The sequence below is a fragment of the Callorhinchus milii genome, unplaced genomic scaffold, assembly GCF_018977255.1.
Source record: "Callorhinchus milii isolate IMCB2004 unplaced genomic scaffold, IMCB_Cmil_1.0 Scaffold3, whole genome shotgun sequence".
Classification (NCBI taxonomy): domain Eukaryota; kingdom Metazoa; phylum Chordata; class Chondrichthyes; order Chimaeriformes; family Callorhinchidae; genus Callorhinchus; species Callorhinchus milii.
Genome location: NW_024704744.1, coordinates 71,188,790 through 71,208,412, shown reverse-complemented (window position 1 = coordinate 71,208,412; position 19,623 = coordinate 71,188,790). Strand labels below are relative to the sequence as shown.

Here is a 19,623-nt window from a genome sequence, read left to right as displayed (position 1 = left end):
TGTGTCAGTGTAAGATAAGCACTGCACAATGTGTGTCACCTCACCCAGTCATTAAGGACGTAGGAGCCTGGGCAAGCACGACATTTAAGCGTTAATGGACAACATTTGCTTTGATACAGGTTTGTTTACATTAGTCCAAAACGAGATCAACCATTCACAAGTTAAAGCAGCAGCCATGCCCAGGAATTCTGGGGAAAAGCTCAACTGAATGCTGCCAATCAACACTTCATTTGTACAACAAAATTGTCAGTACATATTTTTAAGAATTAATCCTGATAAAGCCTAGACAACTCTTAAGACAAAGCAAAGTATTTTAACAGATTAAGCTTTGGGGAAGTGTACTTTAACACTAAAACATCCAACAATGCATGCTAACATAGACAACACTGGATCAGCGTTGTTCTGATATATCTTGCGTTCTTTAAAATCTTGTTTACAAAAAGCAAATTTAGTGGGCTGCCATCAAATGTAGGAATCATAGATGCCAGTGTCAACAGAAATTTTTCCCTGCCCCTAGCTGACATTGACAAGAGATCCAAGATGAGAATAGCTTTCTAGAAATAGTAGCCACAGGAGGAGGCAAACACTCAACTGAAGCGACAGTGATGCTGTTCCATTCAAAATCAGAAAAGATTTGAGAAAAGTAACACACTGAGATACGTCTCTTGAGTCTTCAACTTTCCATGGCAAATGTCTACAATTTACATTAACATTTTACAAATCAATTTAAGTGACTCAAGTAAAGCATCAGTTTACTGGTATCGGGTTAACATACCATAAAAACAGCAGAATAGCAATGGGAGGAAAAGGATAGTTCTCCTTACCTAGTTTTACATGGCCATTATCTGTTAGAAGAATATTTGCTCCCTTTAAATATAAAAAAAACAAGAGTTCAGCTTGATTATAATTTAACAACTTTCTTACTAATATAACACATTTAATTCAACCTACAGTGAAGTTAGCAGCTTTGTGAGCTGCGGATGTCAAAATGGTCACATTTGTAATGCTAAGAATATTAATTTCAATAGTTATTTCTGGAAGTCAGTTATTACACAAGACTTTAAAGTATTCCCAAAATATTCTGGGTCATTATTAGTTAGCTCCATCAAAGTTATTTGAAACAACTTTGGTTTTGTAAAGCAGAATGTTTCAGTATGAATGCAAAAAATATGAAAGCATTTGCTATATGTAACACCAATACATTGTCAAGTTAAGATAAGGCTACTGACAAACTTAATAAACAGTAAACAACGAATTCCAGACAAAATTAATTTTTTTTTACCTCCAAGAGAAGGACATTGTCAAAAATGCAAGCAAAAGAATCCTTGGATATGATTTAGCACCTTCGTGTCAGTAAGACTTATCAAAGCACTTCACTGGATATAGTGTAAAGTTTGGTGACTGTGAACATGGTAGCCAACTTGTGCAAAGCAATGTCCCACAGTCAGTCATGAAGTGAACTATTTATAACTGGCCCATTCCTGGCATATTGTAAATGTACCCAGTTGATTTCCACAGTAAAAAAAGTCAACTTTTGGAGCATCAGGTCACTGCCCCCATCACTTCCTATTTCTTACGCATTTGAAAAGAAGAAATGAAGGCCGGCAACCTGATGACCCAGAAGTCAGCCCTTTTAAAAATAAAAATGCCAGAAACTAAAGTGGCCAACTTCAGGGTCATCGGCTCACCACTGTCACCCCAATGACCCAGAAGTCAGTCTGAGTGAAAGTTTGAAAGCTATGAGAAGCAGGTGGGCTGCTGTGTGCATGCTTGGTGAATGGGGTTCACAATGCAACCACATTAGAACCATATTTGCACTTTAAAGATCAGAGATGCATTGAATCAACTTCAAGAATGGTCCATCTATATACTGCTCTTCGTTTAAATCATCTACACATGCCTTCCTTATTAAGGCAAATTTGATCCCTCAAAATAATTGAAATGGATACAGTTGTACACCATTCGTCCCCAGTAACTGAAATAGATGGTTGGGGAAAATTAATTCAAATTCAAGAAAGAAATATTTTAGGTATTAGCGTTAAGATACCAATCTTGTACCATTTTCAGTTTTAGAATGGAAACATCCTTCATGTACCATTAAGGCCAAGTTCAGCTAACTACCAAGGAGAAACATTACTTCAACGCCTCTTCAAGATGCATTTGAACCAGCATCATGACACTGTTTGCGTGACCTTCCCTTGAATTGTGTAATACAAGCATGACCTTTTGGATATGGTTCAATTCTTTTCCCAGAGAAAATCTCAACAAAAACATAAGGTGGATGAAAAATATGATCAAAAAACAGTCCAATGAACATTACGTTAATGCTGCATTGCTCTGATTGAAAGGGACAGAATGGGGTTAGGAAGGTGTGTGTACAACTCGTGTAGGGTTTTTCCATTCATGAGTTCCGACATGGTTGTCAAACGGGCTATATGACATAACCAAGGCAGTCAAACAATAATACTATAAAATAATAATAAAAAAATAATTCTACTAGTCTTTGTTATATCTGTCAGAAACTGAAGCCTTACAAAGAGGTTTGGTTCCTGCTATGTATAATGCTATAGTATGTTTAACATGGAAATATTTTCTACTGCAAGTATTGTTTAGAAGAAATAGTTCTCGAAGGAAAACTGCAGTGTTTTACTTTAGAAAGCTGAAACACTGACAAAGTTATACAGTTTATGTTGGTGAGAAATAAAACCGCGGTCATCTCCCCATTCCTTAAAAAATCTACCCTCGATCCCTCCTACCTCGGCCACTCTCGCCCTACCTTAAACCTGCCCTTCTTGCCAAAGCTCTGGAACACGTTGTTACCAACCAACTTCGTGCACACCTCTCCCTCCATACCCTACTCGAACCTCTCCAGTCCGGTTTCCGTCCTGCCCACAGTACAGAGACTGCACTCGTGAAGGTTACAAACAATGTCCTCTCTATCTGTGACCGGGGCTTCCTCTGCCTCCTCGTCCTTCTGGATCTCTCCGCTGCGTTAGACACAGTCGATCACACCATCCTCCTCTACCACCTCTCCTTCATCACCCACCTCAGTGGGATCGCACTCACTTGGTTCGAGTCCTACCTTTCAAACCGCCAGCACTACATTTCTGCAAATGGCTTTACTTCTCTCTTCCACCTGGTCATGTGCGGAGTACTGAAAGGATCCATCCTTGGCCCCCTTCTCTTATTATTATCTATATGCTCCCTCTCAGTGATGTCATCCGCAGACACGGGGTTAACTTCCACATGTATGCGGATGACACTCAATTCTATTTTTCCACCTCCAGCTGCGACCCCCAGGCCCCTGATGTTCTGTCAGCTTGTCTGTCGGACATCAGGAGCTGGATGAGCGCAAATTTTCTGCAGTTAAACGTCAACAAGATAGAAGCCATACTCTTCGGCTCCCATCAACATTTTCCATCCCACGGTTCCGACCTTCTCAACCTACCCGACCTGTCCTTAAAACTCTCCGAACCTATGCGCAACTTAGGCATCAGGTTCAATCCCCAGGTATCTTTCCTCCCTGCATCCAATCCCTGACCAGCACCGCTTTCTTCCACCTCCGCCATGTTGCCCATTTCCGACAATACCTCACCCCAAAAGCTGTCGAAACCCTTGTCCATGCCTTCATCACCTCTCGGCTGAACTACTCTAATGCCCTCCTCGCCGGTCTCCTGTCCACTATTCACAAAATTCAGCTCATTCAAAACTCCGCTGCCCGCATTCTCACCCGCACCAAACTCCGCACCCCGATTACTCCAGTCCTTGTCAAACTCCACTGGCTTCCTGTCACAGAGCGGACAGACTTCAAGATCCTCACTCTAGTGTTTGAATCTCTCTATTCCTTGGCTCCCCCCAATCTCTCTAACCTCCGCTCTACTAGGTCCGGCCTCCTCCGCGTCCCCCGAATCCTCCACTCCACCATCGGCGGCCGTGCCTTCAGCCACTATGCCCAGAAACTTTGGAATTCCCACCCTGAACCTGTTCACCTCACCCCCTTCTTCCCCATCTTCAGGTCATGCCTGAAGACCTTACTCTTTGTCCGGGTCTACGGTCACCTTCCCCCTGCTCCTGGCTCGGCCTCGGGCTCCGCCATTGCTAAGTGCTCTGACAAGCCACCTAACGTGGAGGGCGCTATATAAGTGCAAGTTGTTGTTGTGGATGCTGGATCCATTCACATTTTCAAGACTGAGATGGATAGGTATTTGTTAGGTCAGGGTATCAAGGGATATGGGGCAAGGGCAGGTAATTGGAGTTGAGGTGTAGATCAGCCATGATTTTATATGAATGGCAGAACAGGCTCGAGTGGCTGAACAGCCTACTCCTGTTTCTACGTTTATAAGAGATAGTGTATTCACTTCACACAAAAATATTTTTGCTAAATGTACATGAAATAGACAATAGCTAAATTAAACATTCAGCTCAATTACTGCCTACATTTGAAGCCTTTTTCCCCCAGTGGCATCTCTGTATGTTTGGAAATATTGCTAGATATCTTTGGTAGTAGACACTGATGAGCTAAGTATCCTGTCACACTGAAGAGCTAAGCAATCTGTAACACAAGATTAAATTGACTTTCCAGTTGTGAGACATCCTTCTAGCATGGTAATGAGATCAGTTTAAAGGTGTATATTTACCAGATTTTCAAGAATCATTGCTTTTCTCATTCAGCAAGTGTGAGGTGCATTTTGTTGCTTCCGCCATCTATTTCTGATTTATTGATGGGGAAGAAAACTGAGGGAAAAGATACAGAACACCAATCCATGGACCCTGAATTAGGAATTGTGAAATCAACTACTAAAGGAAGCTGCAAACAAGTATACTTCCAGATAAGTCACAGGTGTAAGGAAAGTTTATGACCTGAATGACTAGACAAAGGTCAATGTTGGGAATGCTCAAACTTGCAGCAAGGGAAGTAGATGAAAGCATTATCAGTTTCTGTTCAATGTTGCTACATAGCTCAGCACCAAGAATCATGTAGAAGACAGGAACAAGCTCCTCCACACCAATTTATGTCTTCCGTTAAGTTGCAAAGATAACGTGCAGATGGGGGTCCTGAATGTCCGAGATAGAAACAGAGAGGCATATGTCCTCAAGTCTTACGGCCAATAATAGGAAGGTTGATAAACAGTACTAAGATTTGGAACAGAAATGATGGTGCCAAATGAACAATTATGTTTTACTGGGGTCATAGCATTTCAACACACTAGAATTGCTCAGTAATGATAACATATGTGTTCCAGTAACCAGTCCCAATTACTCCACAATCATTAAGTCAGATCCAAGGCAATATGCAGCACAGAATTATGCATGATGCAAACTGGCTGGGACCCTTGCTTAAAACTTTCACAAGAGAGGTTAAGATGAAAAAGCCCTTTAACCCATTTAATGTTATTTAGGAAAGCCAACCTTACCATCTCTTTGTTTCAAATGTTTCAAGACCCTTGTCTCAACCACTCTTAATGGTAATCCATATTGTTTTACTTCTTTTTGGAGTACCTTGCATTACCTGTTTTATAACTCAACAGTGATCGCATAAATGTATACTCTTATGTAAGATCTTGTCTGCCTTCTCTTGATCTCACAATCCCTCTTCAGATTGTCATTCATAAAGGTAACTTGATTTGCCCTGCAATCAGCCTGCAAATCCAGGTCATCAATAGAGTCATTAATAGAAAATGTATGTGTTCTACTGTACAAGAAAAGGTCCCAGTACAGACTACTAAAGCACCGCACGTAATACCCCCCACCCATTTTGTCTTGGCTCCTTTTATGAATACCCCCTGATTCCTAGAACAATGGCAAAGTATCCAGATGACTATCAGGTGAGGTGATTGGACCAGAATAATCTTACGAAACTGCTGAATCTACTTTGTAACCTGGGCCAACTCCTTCGGGTAATGTCATGTTGCAGGATTGCTTACCAGCTATGAAGATACTAAAACAGCAGTTTTAGCGAGGATTCCTGCTGCTGATCCCAAGCTAGTGACTTATACTGAAACTGACAATATGTGACTACTCGGTGAGACCAGGCTTGCGCACGACTGCGATGTCCCCATGGTAGAATAATTGCTAAAAACTTGCCCTGTAGGCTTTGAGAACAGCTGCGTGGGAATTGTACCGGAAGGTGATAAATATCTATGGAAATGTGCCACAGCAAGGGTTATATTTATATCAAGTGCTAACGGAGGATCTCATGATTAATGAATAACTCCTAATGTCAGACATTTTAAATTAATGTTGATCCAGCAGATCCCCCCCTCAATTATTTGGCCCTCCTAACGATAGGAAGAAAGCTTGAAATGAAGACAGTTACCGATAGCTTGAACAATACATTTTATAATAAAGAATAAAATAAGGTAAATAAGATTGAGAAAAAGAGTAATTAAAATATTTACCTTTATGTCTCTATGCATCTTTCCTTTGCTGTGAAGATAATATAAACCCTATATAAAAAAAAACAATTGGTTAAGTGTATATTGACCCCTGAATGACTTACCTTGAAAGTGTTCCTGAGTGCTTTTTCAGAATCTCTTCAATGAATCCCATGATTGAGAGCACAATTAGCATACAGGATGCTAGGATTCAGATTTCCAGGTTTGAAATCCCTATTCTTGAGGATCTTAACTGTACATAGGAACAGGAGTAGGCAATTCAGCCCCTCAAGCCAGTTCCGCCATGCTATAAGATCATGGCTGATCTATACCTCAACTCCAATTACGTGCCCTTACCCCATATCCCTTGATACCCTGACCTAATAAATATCCATCCACCTCAGGCTTGAAAATGTGAATGGATCCAGCATCCACAGCCTTTGGAGGGGAGAGAGTTCCAGATTTGCAATTCCCTTTGGGTGTAAACTGCCTCCTAATTTCACTCGTAAATGGCCTAGCTTTAATTAAGATTATGCCCCTTCTTCTGGATTCCCCGACCAGAGGAAATAGTTTCTCTGCATTTATCCTATCGAATCCTTTTTTTAAAAAAAAACCTCAATTGGATCGCCTCTCAACCTTCTAACCTCAAGGGAATATAGACAAAGTTTATGCAACCTGTCCTCATAAATTTAAATCTTTAAGCCCTAGTATCAATCTGTACTACACAGAAATACAAGCAGAGGCTCAACAGTCAAGTGTTCAAGGACTCATGGTACCAGGTTGAATGGTCTTCTTATATCTTATTAGATTGTTGAGTTTGGTTCAACAGATTATGCTAGAATCTTCCTGAAACATTATCAACTTTTTTTTAAAAAATTGCAATTCCAGTGTACTGTGGCCAACAAGTTAAACAGCAGAAATTCTCACTCAGAATGTTTTCAACAGCTGATTTTCTGATTACAACACTGCTGCTGTGAAGCAGAATCAAGCAAAGCAAATGCTTCTCCACATGTAAAGGAAACTGAAGGAGTCATCACCTTGGGCATGTCTCTTACAGGCCAGCAATAAAGCAAAATTGATTGTGTTATGAAAACAAGTCACTTGGGAAAAAGATAAATCAATTTTCACTCTCTAACATCATATAAAAAGGTTGATTTTTTTTGGTAGACTTATTAAATACAACTGTAATTGCATCAATAACTTAGCCCACATTATTACATTGCTTAGTAAAACCTCAAATAAAGATCCATTCATCTGTCCTAAATCAGGTTAGAAATGCACAAGCCATCAAACACATCTTCACATTGCTGTACATTAAAAAAAGACATTTTAATATGTAAAGAAGAGCATTAATTGCAACATATGGTAATTCCAGAATACTACCATGTCTTTGAGACGTGTCAGAAATCATGATAAGGCACTATATGAAATGCAAGGATTATTATTATGTCAGATACAGAAGGATCAAACAGTGTAAAGTTCCTTAAGATTCTCCCAAAAAATGCTTTAATCTGTTTTTTTTTCTGAACTTCGAGGGCGCATTTCCCATTCTATAACAGTGAAATGCCTATTACGCACACACTGATTATTGGCATATCTATTATCTGCAGAAGTGAAAACAGAACTGTGAAACTATTAAAAACAAATCTGTTCTGCACATGTAGAAGGTTGGATGAGATTTCCACATAGACGTATTCTCGATCCAGCTTAAAATCCATAACTGGATTTTTTTCAGTCTATAGTTTATTTTTATGTAATGTAAAACAAGAGATAGATATATTTTATATCATATATGTATACTATACTCACATATATAATATATATAGATATAAATAATATACACACACACGTGTGATATAAAAGGTTAAGACTTAAAGAGTGAGAGTCAGAGAGAGAGAGAGAGAGAGAGAGACACGAATACACAAAACAAAAGAAAGAGAGTCAGAGGGAAATAGACAAAAGGGCTGATACACTGTGGTACTGCAGTGACAAAATAAAAAATTGTTCCATCAGGAAATACGTTAGCACTGTAGCCAATCTGTATTTTATGCAACGTCCAATTATCTTTATTGTCTGCCTATCTGCAATGGCTTAGTTCCAGTTAATGCGTATTATCAACTCTCCACTGTACTGAGTTTTCAATTTTCTTCACAAGCCATTTCTGTAGCCAGTATAATCACCAATAGGAAACTTTCTTCCGTGGTCCAGCAGTGACAAGAGGCTAAGCTGCAACTGCCCAAATGTATTTCAGGTCGGACCTGTACAGCCAGCAAATTTTCAACTAAATAGATTGGGCAGCATTCAATCACAGGATGAATATGCAGTGGTATAACCCACCCTAGAACCGAGTCCCTCCAAATTATCCTCACAATTATTTAAGGCCAAATGAAACATCAAATAAGCTGTGTAGCTACAGTTATTTCAAAAAATATTGAGTAAGAAATTGAAATTACATACTTGTAGTGTCTCTCGGCATACATATGCTATCTGCAGTTCTGATAAAGGTCCAGTCACTAAAGGAATAAAATCTGCATTAAGTTACTGAATTATAATTATAGTTCAAGTCAGCAATTTAATTTTTTCACCCTGTCGAACAATTAGAAAGCCTTAACTACTACACATTCATACATTTCAGGTTGGTGACTGACCACAAACGCCCTCAATTGGTGAATAGCATTTCCGGGGGTAATAATTCCTTCAAAAAAAATAATAAATGGAAGTGATTGAATTCACTTCAATCCACGACTTTCGCGGGACACTGTTGCGCGCAATTGGCTGCCGCGTTTCGCCCACAAAATATGCAGTCAATTCGCTTTACAGTATATTCTGTGAAGCACTTTGAGATGTCGCAAAGACGTGATAAGGCTCGATATCAAATACAAGGATTATTATTGTAGTATATTGCCCAATTACTGCTTTTATATTTGGGGCTTGCCAAAAAGTAAATTTTGCATTCAAATTTCATTTTCTGCCTATTTTAATATTATGAGAAAAGCAGCCTTCAATGCTTTCGAATACCTCCCACTACAGGAGTCTGCTCTTCAAACTTGGAAAAATTAAAATCATCCTCAACAGGACTTAAGTTAAACTTACCAAACATATATTGCAAAGGACGGCTAGCTAATTTTAATTGATTCGTTATCAAATCATAGTTTCACAATTAGTTGTCAAAATTTAGTTCTATGCACTGACCAGCTCAGTAAAAACCACAAAAGTACCTTTCTTCCATATAGTGGGCACAAACACATTAGAACCGGGCAAAGATGAGAACAATTTTGATTCTATTTTGCTTAGTTTCCTTAATTGAATGACAATTTGTCAAACAGTATTATCTCACTCTTCTTTAAATTAGGGTGAAGGATTTAGCAGGACTGCCTTTTTTCTCCACTATTCATTGGAACCTTTTAGTCATAGTTGTGAAGGCAGATTCCTGCCTCCAGGGTTTGAGTGCAAGGCACATGGAGAAAAAGCTCTGCCTAAATGTGGACGACATATTCATATTATTTTGAAAGCCTGGATCTTCAATGTTACCTTTACTGGATTTCACTGAAAAGTATGAGACAATTTCAGGGTATAGGTCAATTAAACAAATTGGAGGCCTTGCTCTCAAAATGATGGTGTTTCACTTAGAAGCTCCTCACACATGTTTTCAAATGCCTTCATGCCCTGGCACCTCTCTACCCCCCAACCAACTGCATCCACTCAACTGATTCTGGCCTTCTGCATATCCCTCGTACCCTCTGTTCCACCATTGGCAGCCGCCTTTTCAGCCACTACATCCCAAAACTCTGGAACATTCTTTCTCTATCCCCCGCCTTGCCCCTTCCTTCCCGATCTTCAGGTCGCACCTGAAGACTGTCCTCTTCAATCGTGCTTACGGAAACCTCCCCCTCCCCCCAGCTCGGCATTGTGCTCCGCCACTGTCAAGTGCTGTGGGACGCTACCCTGGGTGAGGGGCGCTATATAAATGCAAGTTAATTGTTGTAAAGTTAACAATAAACACGTCATCTATTGTGGGAGCATTTGAGGCACCATGGATGATTGCATCCTAATTTTACATTTTAGGATGCTCTCAACGGAAAATTCTGATTCACCATTTTAAAACTCTTTCAGATATTAGTCATTTCCCTTTCGGTCTAAGGGTAAAAGTTCAAATTTTATGAAATAAAAGCTTGATGTATTGATGATGGATAATGTTGTAGTAGAAAAATTGAACACTTTTAAAACTACACTGTGTAAGACAAATTATATAACAAGGGGGAAAAAAATTAACCTGAATAAAACCCAAAAGGAAATAAAATAGGAGAAAGAACGAAGGAGGAAAATAAAACATTAAATAAAATATTCACTGAAGAGTGCAACATTTGGAAACCAGAAAATATTTCTAATATTTTAAAGCAATAACGGTTTTGTCTCAGTCCATTAAAAAGTAAAATACTTACCATGATAAATATCTTGCAATGACCCACCTCCACAAAATTCCATACAAATCCATAATTTGTCACGTCTATAAAACAAAGTAATAGTAGTTTCATTTATTTCAATTGCAAAAGCATTCATATCCCAAAGGAAAATTCAACTACCACACAATTCTATTGCCATACACTAATCTAATTTTCCAAAAAAAAATTCTGAACAGCAAAAAGTATTCAGAGAAGTGGCTCATCACAACATATCTGTTGAACTTATACCTCCAAATACTTTTCATACAAATACAATTATCAATTCACAATACTACAATAGCGAGGAATTAGGTATGAATCTCTTTAAAACAATGTATTATTTAAATTTTAGTTGAGGTTTGTATATATGAGTCTGAGGCAAGAGTTGCTTTAAAGAACATTGAAATATTCCTGCTCAGACAAAAAAAAAAATCTTATCCAAAATGCTTTCTTTATCTTTGTCAAACAAATAATGCACACACAAGCAGCACTGGGGAGAAGTAGAGCTTCTGTTCAAAGAGAATTATGGTAGTTTTTCATTTCAACTTTCAACAAAGATGCTACATTCCTAAAATTGCAGCAACAATTGGCAAAATATTGTTGAGTACTTTTAGCTCCTTTTCTTCAGACAGTGAGACAAGATACATGTTTTCTGTAGTGGACTGAAACCAATCATGAAATTAAGTTTTAAAAAAAACAAGACTCCAGTCCCAAATATTTTAAATTGTAATTGAAGCCACGTATGTGGTAGCATATCATAGAACAACCAGATCCAACTGTGAAGTCAGAGGTCTCCAAATTTGTAACCTTGGTGATTACTGAGTACAGAGCAAACCTAGAAATTGTGTTGGGTCAGAACAATATGTCCAAGAGCTTGGTACAGGAATTGATTACTGTATCAATTCTGCATCTAATCTTCTCGATACAATTAGCACCACAGGAGCAACATCAGATGAGAATTCTGTTTTTAGGACAAGTGTTGCAAACTTCATTGCTGGCATCCTGTGCAGACTACAGTAGATTGCCAAGCAACCAAACAACAACAAAATTACATTTACAGAGCACCTTTCACGTCCTAAAGCGCTGAACAGTCAGATGTCGGGGCTCGAGCATGGGGGAGGGGGCGGTGTAGGGGTGAGGGAAGGCAGAGAGGTGGGAGGGCGACTAAAGGCACGGTTGAAGAGAAGGGTCTTGAGACCGGCCTTGAAGAATGCGAGGGAGGAAACGAGGCGAAGGGACTGTGGGATGGAGTTCCAGAGTGTGGGGGCAGAGAGGCTGAAAGCTCGGCCACCGATGGTAGGGCGGGTCAGGCGGGAGACATGGAGCAGATCGGAGCCCGATGAACGGAGGGAGCGGGCAGGTTGGTAGGGAGTCAACAGGTCAGAGGTAGGAGGGAGCAAGGCCATGGATGGCCTTAAAGGTGAGGACGAGGATCTTGAACTCAATCCTCTGGGGGATGGGGAGCCAGTGGAGTCGGGTGAGGGTGGGAGTGATGGTCGTGGAGCCTGGTGCGTGAGAGTACACGAGCTGCAGAGTTTGGGATGACCTGCAGCTTGTGAAGGGAAGAGTTGCGAAGGCCGATGAGGAGGGTTTGGGCAGCCTGAGGGGTGATGCAGTGGCGGAGTCTGGCAATGTTGCGGAGGTGATGGTAGGCAATGCCAGTCATTGCGCAGATGTGGGGGAGAAAGGACAGTTCAGGGTCAAACAAGATACCCAGGTTCCTGACTGGCTTAGTGAGGTTGCGTGTGCAGCCGTGGAGGCTGATGCTGCCAGCGCCTGAGGTGCGGAGGCACTGGCGCGAGCCAATCAGGAGGGCCTCGGTCTTGCTGACGTTGAGTTGGAGAAAGTTGGCCCTCGTCCAGGACTTGATGTCGGACAGGCAATCGGGCAGGACCCGAGTAGTCCTGGAGTTCAGGATGGAGGCAGAGAAGTAGAGTTGGGTGTCATTCACATACATGTGGAAATTTACCCCATGTCTGCGAAGGTCTGTTTTAAGCATTTACAATTCTTGTTCCATTCAGCCATACCAGTCACTTTTTGCAGCTTCAATGAAAGCTTGTATTTGACTTGCTTGAAGTCAATCTTGAGGAATTTATAGCTCAGTCACATTTTTCTAGATTTGTAGAAGGTGCACTCTGATACACAGTAGGACCATCCTTAAGAGTCGATTGGTCTCTAAGGCTTTTAGCTGTATTGAAAAAGGAGCAGGAGCATGCTCAGCAATATACAATCCCTATGATACGCTAAGAGGACTTTAAAAGCAGCAAGAGAAACACCAAGGTGAAGGAATTTTTGCAGGGTTCCAGAGACTGGGAGCACAATGCTTGGCCACCAATGGTACGATAGACAAGCTAAGGAATGAGTCATAGATTGGAGTTAGGAGGCACAGAATGAAGAAAGCTTCGGGTGTCAATCAAGTTCACATTTTTGGGCAAAGAATATGACAATTTTATTTAAATAGGCAATTTATAAAAAATTATAAATGTAAAAATATTTCTGCCTAACAAAGAAAAAAATGTAAATTTTAGAGCAATCGTTTTCATTCCCACTATAAACGATGGTCATTAAACACAAATGATTCATTGTAGTCAGTGTAAACAGAGTCCAAAGACCAATTAAGTAAATGGACTGCAAACTTGTAATTTTAAGCTATCTTTTAGAGTTAGAGATAAACTTTAATGTCAACTAATAACCAGAAATTAGTCACTTGCCACATGAGATTTGCTTGCATCGCCATGATAGTAAAATGCAAAGCATAGCCATTGCAAACAAGTCCACATGTAAACACATTTAATCACAGAAAAAAGACACTCTGAGAAAATAAAATTGAGCATGATCAAGTAAGTCCTCATTCACGCACAAACACTTTCCAGCAGCATTACCTGAATAATCAGGATAATCATGAAGGAACATTTTACTGTGGTCCCCTTTTCCACCTCCAGTACCTTGCCCAAATGGCTATTATTCATGTGGAAGCCTTGACAGTGAGTACAAGTGGATCTACTTGACCAAAGGGTGCCCTGCAGTTGAACTTCATCTAGTGTCAACAGATTGCCAAGTACAGCAAATATCACTGAATGGTTATCAGGAAAGGGAACCCTCCATGAAACAAGAAAACTGCAGAGTCTACTATTGATTAAAGGCTAAGATCCATTTGCTCAGTACAGATTGGGGATCAAATCCTGGACCTCTATATATTTCTCTGCTCTTCAATGAATAATTTGGTTTAGCCATTGGTGAAGCTCCTAATGCTTCAAGTTAGTGAACTGAAGTTATGCTGCTGATCTGGCTAAAATTATTCAATATACTGAAGGTTTGAAACACCAGGACGTACAAGTTAAAAATCAGATGAAACCATTTTTAAACATAAAGGGTATTAGACTTGTGAAATAAATTGCCAAGGAAAGCCATTGAAGCATATCGGAAAAACAGGTTCAACAGGGAGCTAGATGAGTTGCTGAAAAGAAAAGGCAATTGAGAAACATCAAGATAAGACAGGTGTGTAGGGCAGAGAAATACTGAAAGGGTGATGCATTGGTTGGGTTTCAAATGCCCTTTTCTGGTCCTAAAAATTCTTAGAACCCTCTTAATAGGCTAACAACAAGAGGAAAATGAAAGATAAATTAAGCATTTGGTTGATTGACCATAATTGTTTCTAACCACTTAGCCATCACACATACATTCCTTAAAATTCAGTTTCATGTGGTAACGTTTTAACATCTTTTCCAATTTCAGAAAGAATTCAGAGAATTTAAGTCAAAACTGAGGGAAAACCATATAAGGCCAGCTATGGCTTTCAGTAACATGAAAAGCTTGCCAACAATTTCAACGATTTTAAAACAGGTACTCGAATAATTGAAAGTCAAAAAATCCTGCAGGAGAACAGGAGAATGCTGAAAATAAGTGAAAATGCATGAAATATAGCAGTTTATTAACCTGATGCCACACTGCACATTTCTATACACCTGACGAGTTTAGAATAGCACAAGTGATGGATTCAACCTGCTCTGTCAGTACAGTGCCAATTGTTCAGGAAAGGGAGGGAAGTAAAGAGCCTGAAAGAGAAAGAAAATACGGAAATCTCTACCCATCTCCAAGGTGAGAACCTGAACTGAAAATGACACTTCAGTACCCTTTAAATTAATGTAGTAATTTACTGTACGGTTTAATAATCAACACATTGCTGAAAATAAATCAAGTCTGGTCTTTTCCTTCATTGCCCTTTCAAACATTGATCTAAAGCTTTTTAAAAATATATTTATTTGCCATTTATAAACCAAGGAACTCAACACTTCCACCTAAGTGTATAATTACCTAGCTATTTTTGACATGTAAGAAACTGATAGATCAAGACAACTAGGTAGGTCAAGAAAACCAAGGACACTGTGAGTGTACAAATTAGTGTCCTGGAAGTTTAGCAATGATACTTAGCAATGACATTTCGCTCACAAAATATACAGTCAATTCACTTCGCAGAATATTCTGTGAAGCGTTTTGAGATGTCTTGAAGACGTGATAAGGTGCTATACACCAAATGCAAGGATGATTAATGACACTTCACAGAAACTAAATGTTCCACTGCAAGGTAGCATGCTGAATGTAATTATATATTTTTTATTGTTTCATGTGAGAATCAGACATAATGGAATATTAAAAAAAACTGTAAAAAATATGAAACGAAGCGATTCAAAATCAAGCTCCAGCTTTCTAAAGGTCGCTAGTTTAAATGAGCAAATTGACATTGACTGTTCACAGAAATCAGGGTAAATGAGCACAACCAAATTAGAAGTGGGAGTCACTGAATTCGTATAAGTGTACAAACGGTATGAGATCAATGCCAGTGACATACCAACATACATTTTTGCAGTATGTTAATTTGTAAAATGGAAATAAGCTTAAAAGGTTATTTCAAGCAATTTACATCAATTAATTCCCATGAGATAATTTTAGAACTTTGAATAACAACTAGATGCATTTTTCTTGTGTAACACGGGTGCAATCAAAACAATTTACTATAACAATGTGAAACCTTATTTATGCCCCGGCAGCTCTTTTGTTGCCATATTAAAAATCCCTAGAAGCAATTAACCCATACAACCATGTCAGCTGAATAGACCATACAGCAGTACCAATTCAGAGGCTAGGAAAAAATATTTATTCTCATAAGATGAAATGCAAACTCATTGCATTCTTAAACTAGTTTTCACTGTAGAGAATAAAAATGTAGTGTTACAAGGTGGTGCATTAATACGTGACATTGTTTCCTCAATCCTGAATTTAATTTTGGTCATTCTGCAATGGGGATGTAACGAACCAAGGTACTCTATTAAGCAAGGGAACTTTTTTTCTCAAATCATGAATTCAAATTTATAAAATGTACTACAAATATATACAAATTTTAATGCAACATGTCCAATTATATTTGGATTTAGCTTATCTTCCACAAAAAAAAGTATTTAACCAAGAATTAGGGCTCAGCAGTGTACAGTCAAATCAGTAGAACTCTGACCAAAGAAAAGTCAGAATATTCTGCACTTCAGTTTCCTTGATTGGAGTCGCTGTGGATTATGTCCATGGAATCACAGCAAAAATGTTAAAATACCAAATATATTTGCGTTTTTAAAAAAGTCAACACACGGAAACAAGCCTCTGCTGATTAAGACATGCCCCCACAAATAAGGCATACTCTTGACTGAAGGGGTTTAATTTGCTTCACAAACATCTATTCCATGAGCTGCAAATATAAATGAGAACGTGCTACAACCTGCACAATATGTTCACAAAATGCAGTCAAGAACTGAGAGCATTTAATATGTAGAGCAACACACATACCTGAGATAACTGCCAAAATATGCAACGATGTTTGAGTGCTTACAGTCTTTCATCATAATAATCTCCTGCTGTACAACTGCAAAGTCTTCACCTTAGGAGGAAAAGAAAATTGGATTTAAATGATGAATAAAAGTAAACTGACAATTCGTCATTCCACAGGAAAGCTCAGTGATAAATTATTCGGAGTGGTGAGTTACGCATATGTATAAACACATAAATAAATGCAGCCCGGATATTGACAACATTCTGACTTAAGCAGTTATGACAAGTTAAGCCAGGGTCAAGTTAATAGGGGTTTACTGTATGACTGGAACCTTGCTTTCCTTATCTATTACAGCTGTCAGGCTTAAATAGCAGAAACTGAAGTATTAAAACACTGTGGAATTAAAAACATACTGCACTTACCAGAACACAAACCATGAATAATACACATAGGATTGGTAAGAACTTATAATTTAAAAGGAATGTCTGGGAGGAATATTCTCCATTCAAATACTTCAAGATATTGAGGAAAACAGTGATACAATTGCAGTTTATTTTCAGAAGAAATCACTTTTTTTATTAACTCTACAGGGTCCCATCTTCTCCACTGGGTCAATCAACAATGTACATTATGAGGATTAGCTGCAGCTTTGCAGTCCTATGCAGAGGGCAGTCCTATGCAATTAAATGGAGGTTACAGTTTGTAACAGGTTACAAGTTTCATTGCCCTTGGAACATTCAGTACCAACAAGAAAGCAGCAGTACACAGTCAGGACTGAACGAATGTTCCAGAGTCCTGCAGCTCCACAGCAGCTTAGCCCAGTCCAAAGCTGTGTTTAATTAAACTGAATGGGACCCGTGTCCAATGTGACAACATCTGCCTAGGAATGAGGTAGTTGGTCCCAAGTAATGTAGAAATGAAGATTCTTGCTGCTGGTAAAAATGCATAACTTAATTTCCTTCATATTTAAAAAAGATGACTTTGCACAGAAAAGTACTCCCTTGAGTTTTTCCCACTTTAAAAACAGTTTTTGGAGCCATTTAAAGTAAAAAAAATTTCAGGATCAAGAAGTATCTTCGCCTTAAAACCTAGGAAATGAACAAGAAGATTCAAATCAACAGTGATCACAGTGATGGTCTGTATGCTGAACTTAAAAGTCTAGATTATAGGTAAGAGACAATAAGCTCTTCTGAAAGCTGTCTAACATTATCAAGTGAAGTAGAACCTATGGCTAAACTGCATTGTTCTGTTTGGTATAAGTTTCCTCCACTTCCTTATCCCTCTGTATATGGATAGAATTTACTGGGCTCAAAATCTAATGTTGTTTTATTTCCCATGCTTATTGTGGAGCAACAGGAATTAAATGTATCACATAATGCGATTATAAAAATACTGCATTGAAATAAAATCTAACTTGCCATGAAGGCGTGACAAATATCTGCCTACTACCTACTTTGAAAGTTCGCGCAGGGTTAGTTCAATCAATTAGTTGACCAGTCTTCAAATCGCAACATTACTATAAATTCCATAGATAGCTTAAGAATTTGGCAACTGTTTCTGCCAAAAATCCATGAGCATGCACATTTAATGTCTAGGGCTGTACACAGCTTGCACAGTTTAAACCAAAGGGGCTTTTTAAATATGTGATAGTCAGTACCAAAAATAAACAAATTGATCATGTGATAATGGTTAATTGTTAATTAGTATTTAATACATTGAACAGTAGATTTTTTTTAAAATGTACTTACTACTCTTAACGTTTTCACATGATTAAAGATTGCTGCTTTGTTTTCACTGGGCCTGCCATCTGGGAATTTCAACATTACAGGACTTCTCATTCAGATTTATCTAAAGCTTAATAATGCATGTTCTCCAATGCATTGGTGGGATAGACAATTAGATTGGATGTACAGGGTGACCAAAAAGTCGTGATAACTACCCTAACATCAAAAAAATCATAATTTCTTTCAGACTTCTTAGACATTGTGATGGTATCACAACTTTTTGGTTACCCTATACATGCAGCAGAGTTCACAACAAAAACCAAGGTGAAAACCACACATAACTCAGAAGCACTCAAAATAACAGTCAAAACCTTTAGAATGAATACGTTTCTTCCAGTTTCTGGCCAACAATCCTCCAGATAAAACTGCCATCCACTTCATGGCTTGCGGACATTACCCACGCACAAATTGGCTGTCACATTTGCTTACAGAATACATAGTCACTACACTACAGTGTATCCTTTGAAGTGCTTTGATATGTCCTCCTGATGTGAAAGGCACTATATCAAAAGCAACGGTTATTATAAGTCACATTTATAATAAAAACAGTCATGAAAATTCCAATCTATAACTTCATAAATTATAGGAATGACATTATGTAGCAAGAGATTGGAATGGACAATTAGATTAGCATTATTGAAACCCAAACACAGACTGCTTCAGGCACTGAGATGAAGTTATTAACATCTTAAAATTGCTGTCAGATCCCCTGATATCACCCACCCCAGAATCAGGTACGTGAATGAGTTTACCACAGCAGGCCTAACAGAAGAGGAAAGTGTTAACATTAACATGTTAAGAAGGGAAAACTTCATTTAGGCTCCAGTTTGACAATGATTTAAAGTAAAATTCACTTGTAACAACTGCACTTGAATAGTACCTTCTGTTTACGGTGTAAGCAGAAAATACTCTGGAAATGGAAAGATGGAAAAGGACAGACTTGGCACAATGAATTGTATATGACTGTCCATTATCCCAGCCTTACATGTCTTAAGGACAACTGTGTTTCAGGAATTGTAATTTATGGACAATGCACACTTGAGTATAAAGGGATAATTAGCTTTACAGCTAAAGGATAATAAAAACTATCTTTATACACCTTAATTTTAACAGCACTGAAGGCAGAATCTAAATCAATCTGAAAAACAAATACTCTTAAGGTTAATTAATTCACAACAGTGTAAACCTGGATCACAATTTTATACATT

The 19,623-nt window shown here is 38.7% G+C and overlaps 1 protein-coding gene across 9 annotated transcripts in view; it reads right to left on the bottom strand.

Annotated features, from left to right (window-relative positions):
* Positions 1 to 19,623, bottom strand: part of map4k3b (mitogen-activated protein kinase kinase kinase kinase 3b) — a 119,709-nt gene that overhangs the window by 65,257 nt on the left and 34,829 nt on the right. For all 9 annotated transcript variants that reach the window (XM_042333777.1, XM_007894389.2, XM_007894390.2 and 6 more), the window contains exons 3-7: positions 16,649 to 16,739; positions 10,817 to 10,881; positions 8,832 to 8,887; positions 6,399 to 6,446; positions 825 to 867 (exon numbers count right to left, since the gene is read on the bottom strand). In XM_042333777.1, coding sequence (XP_042189711.1) covers positions 825 to 867; positions 6,399 to 6,446; positions 8,832 to 8,887; positions 10,817 to 10,881; positions 16,649 to 16,739 — 303 coding nt within the window. The remainder of the gene's footprint in view (positions 1 to 824; positions 868 to 6,398; positions 6,447 to 8,831; positions 8,888 to 10,816; positions 10,882 to 16,648; positions 16,740 to 19,623) is intronic.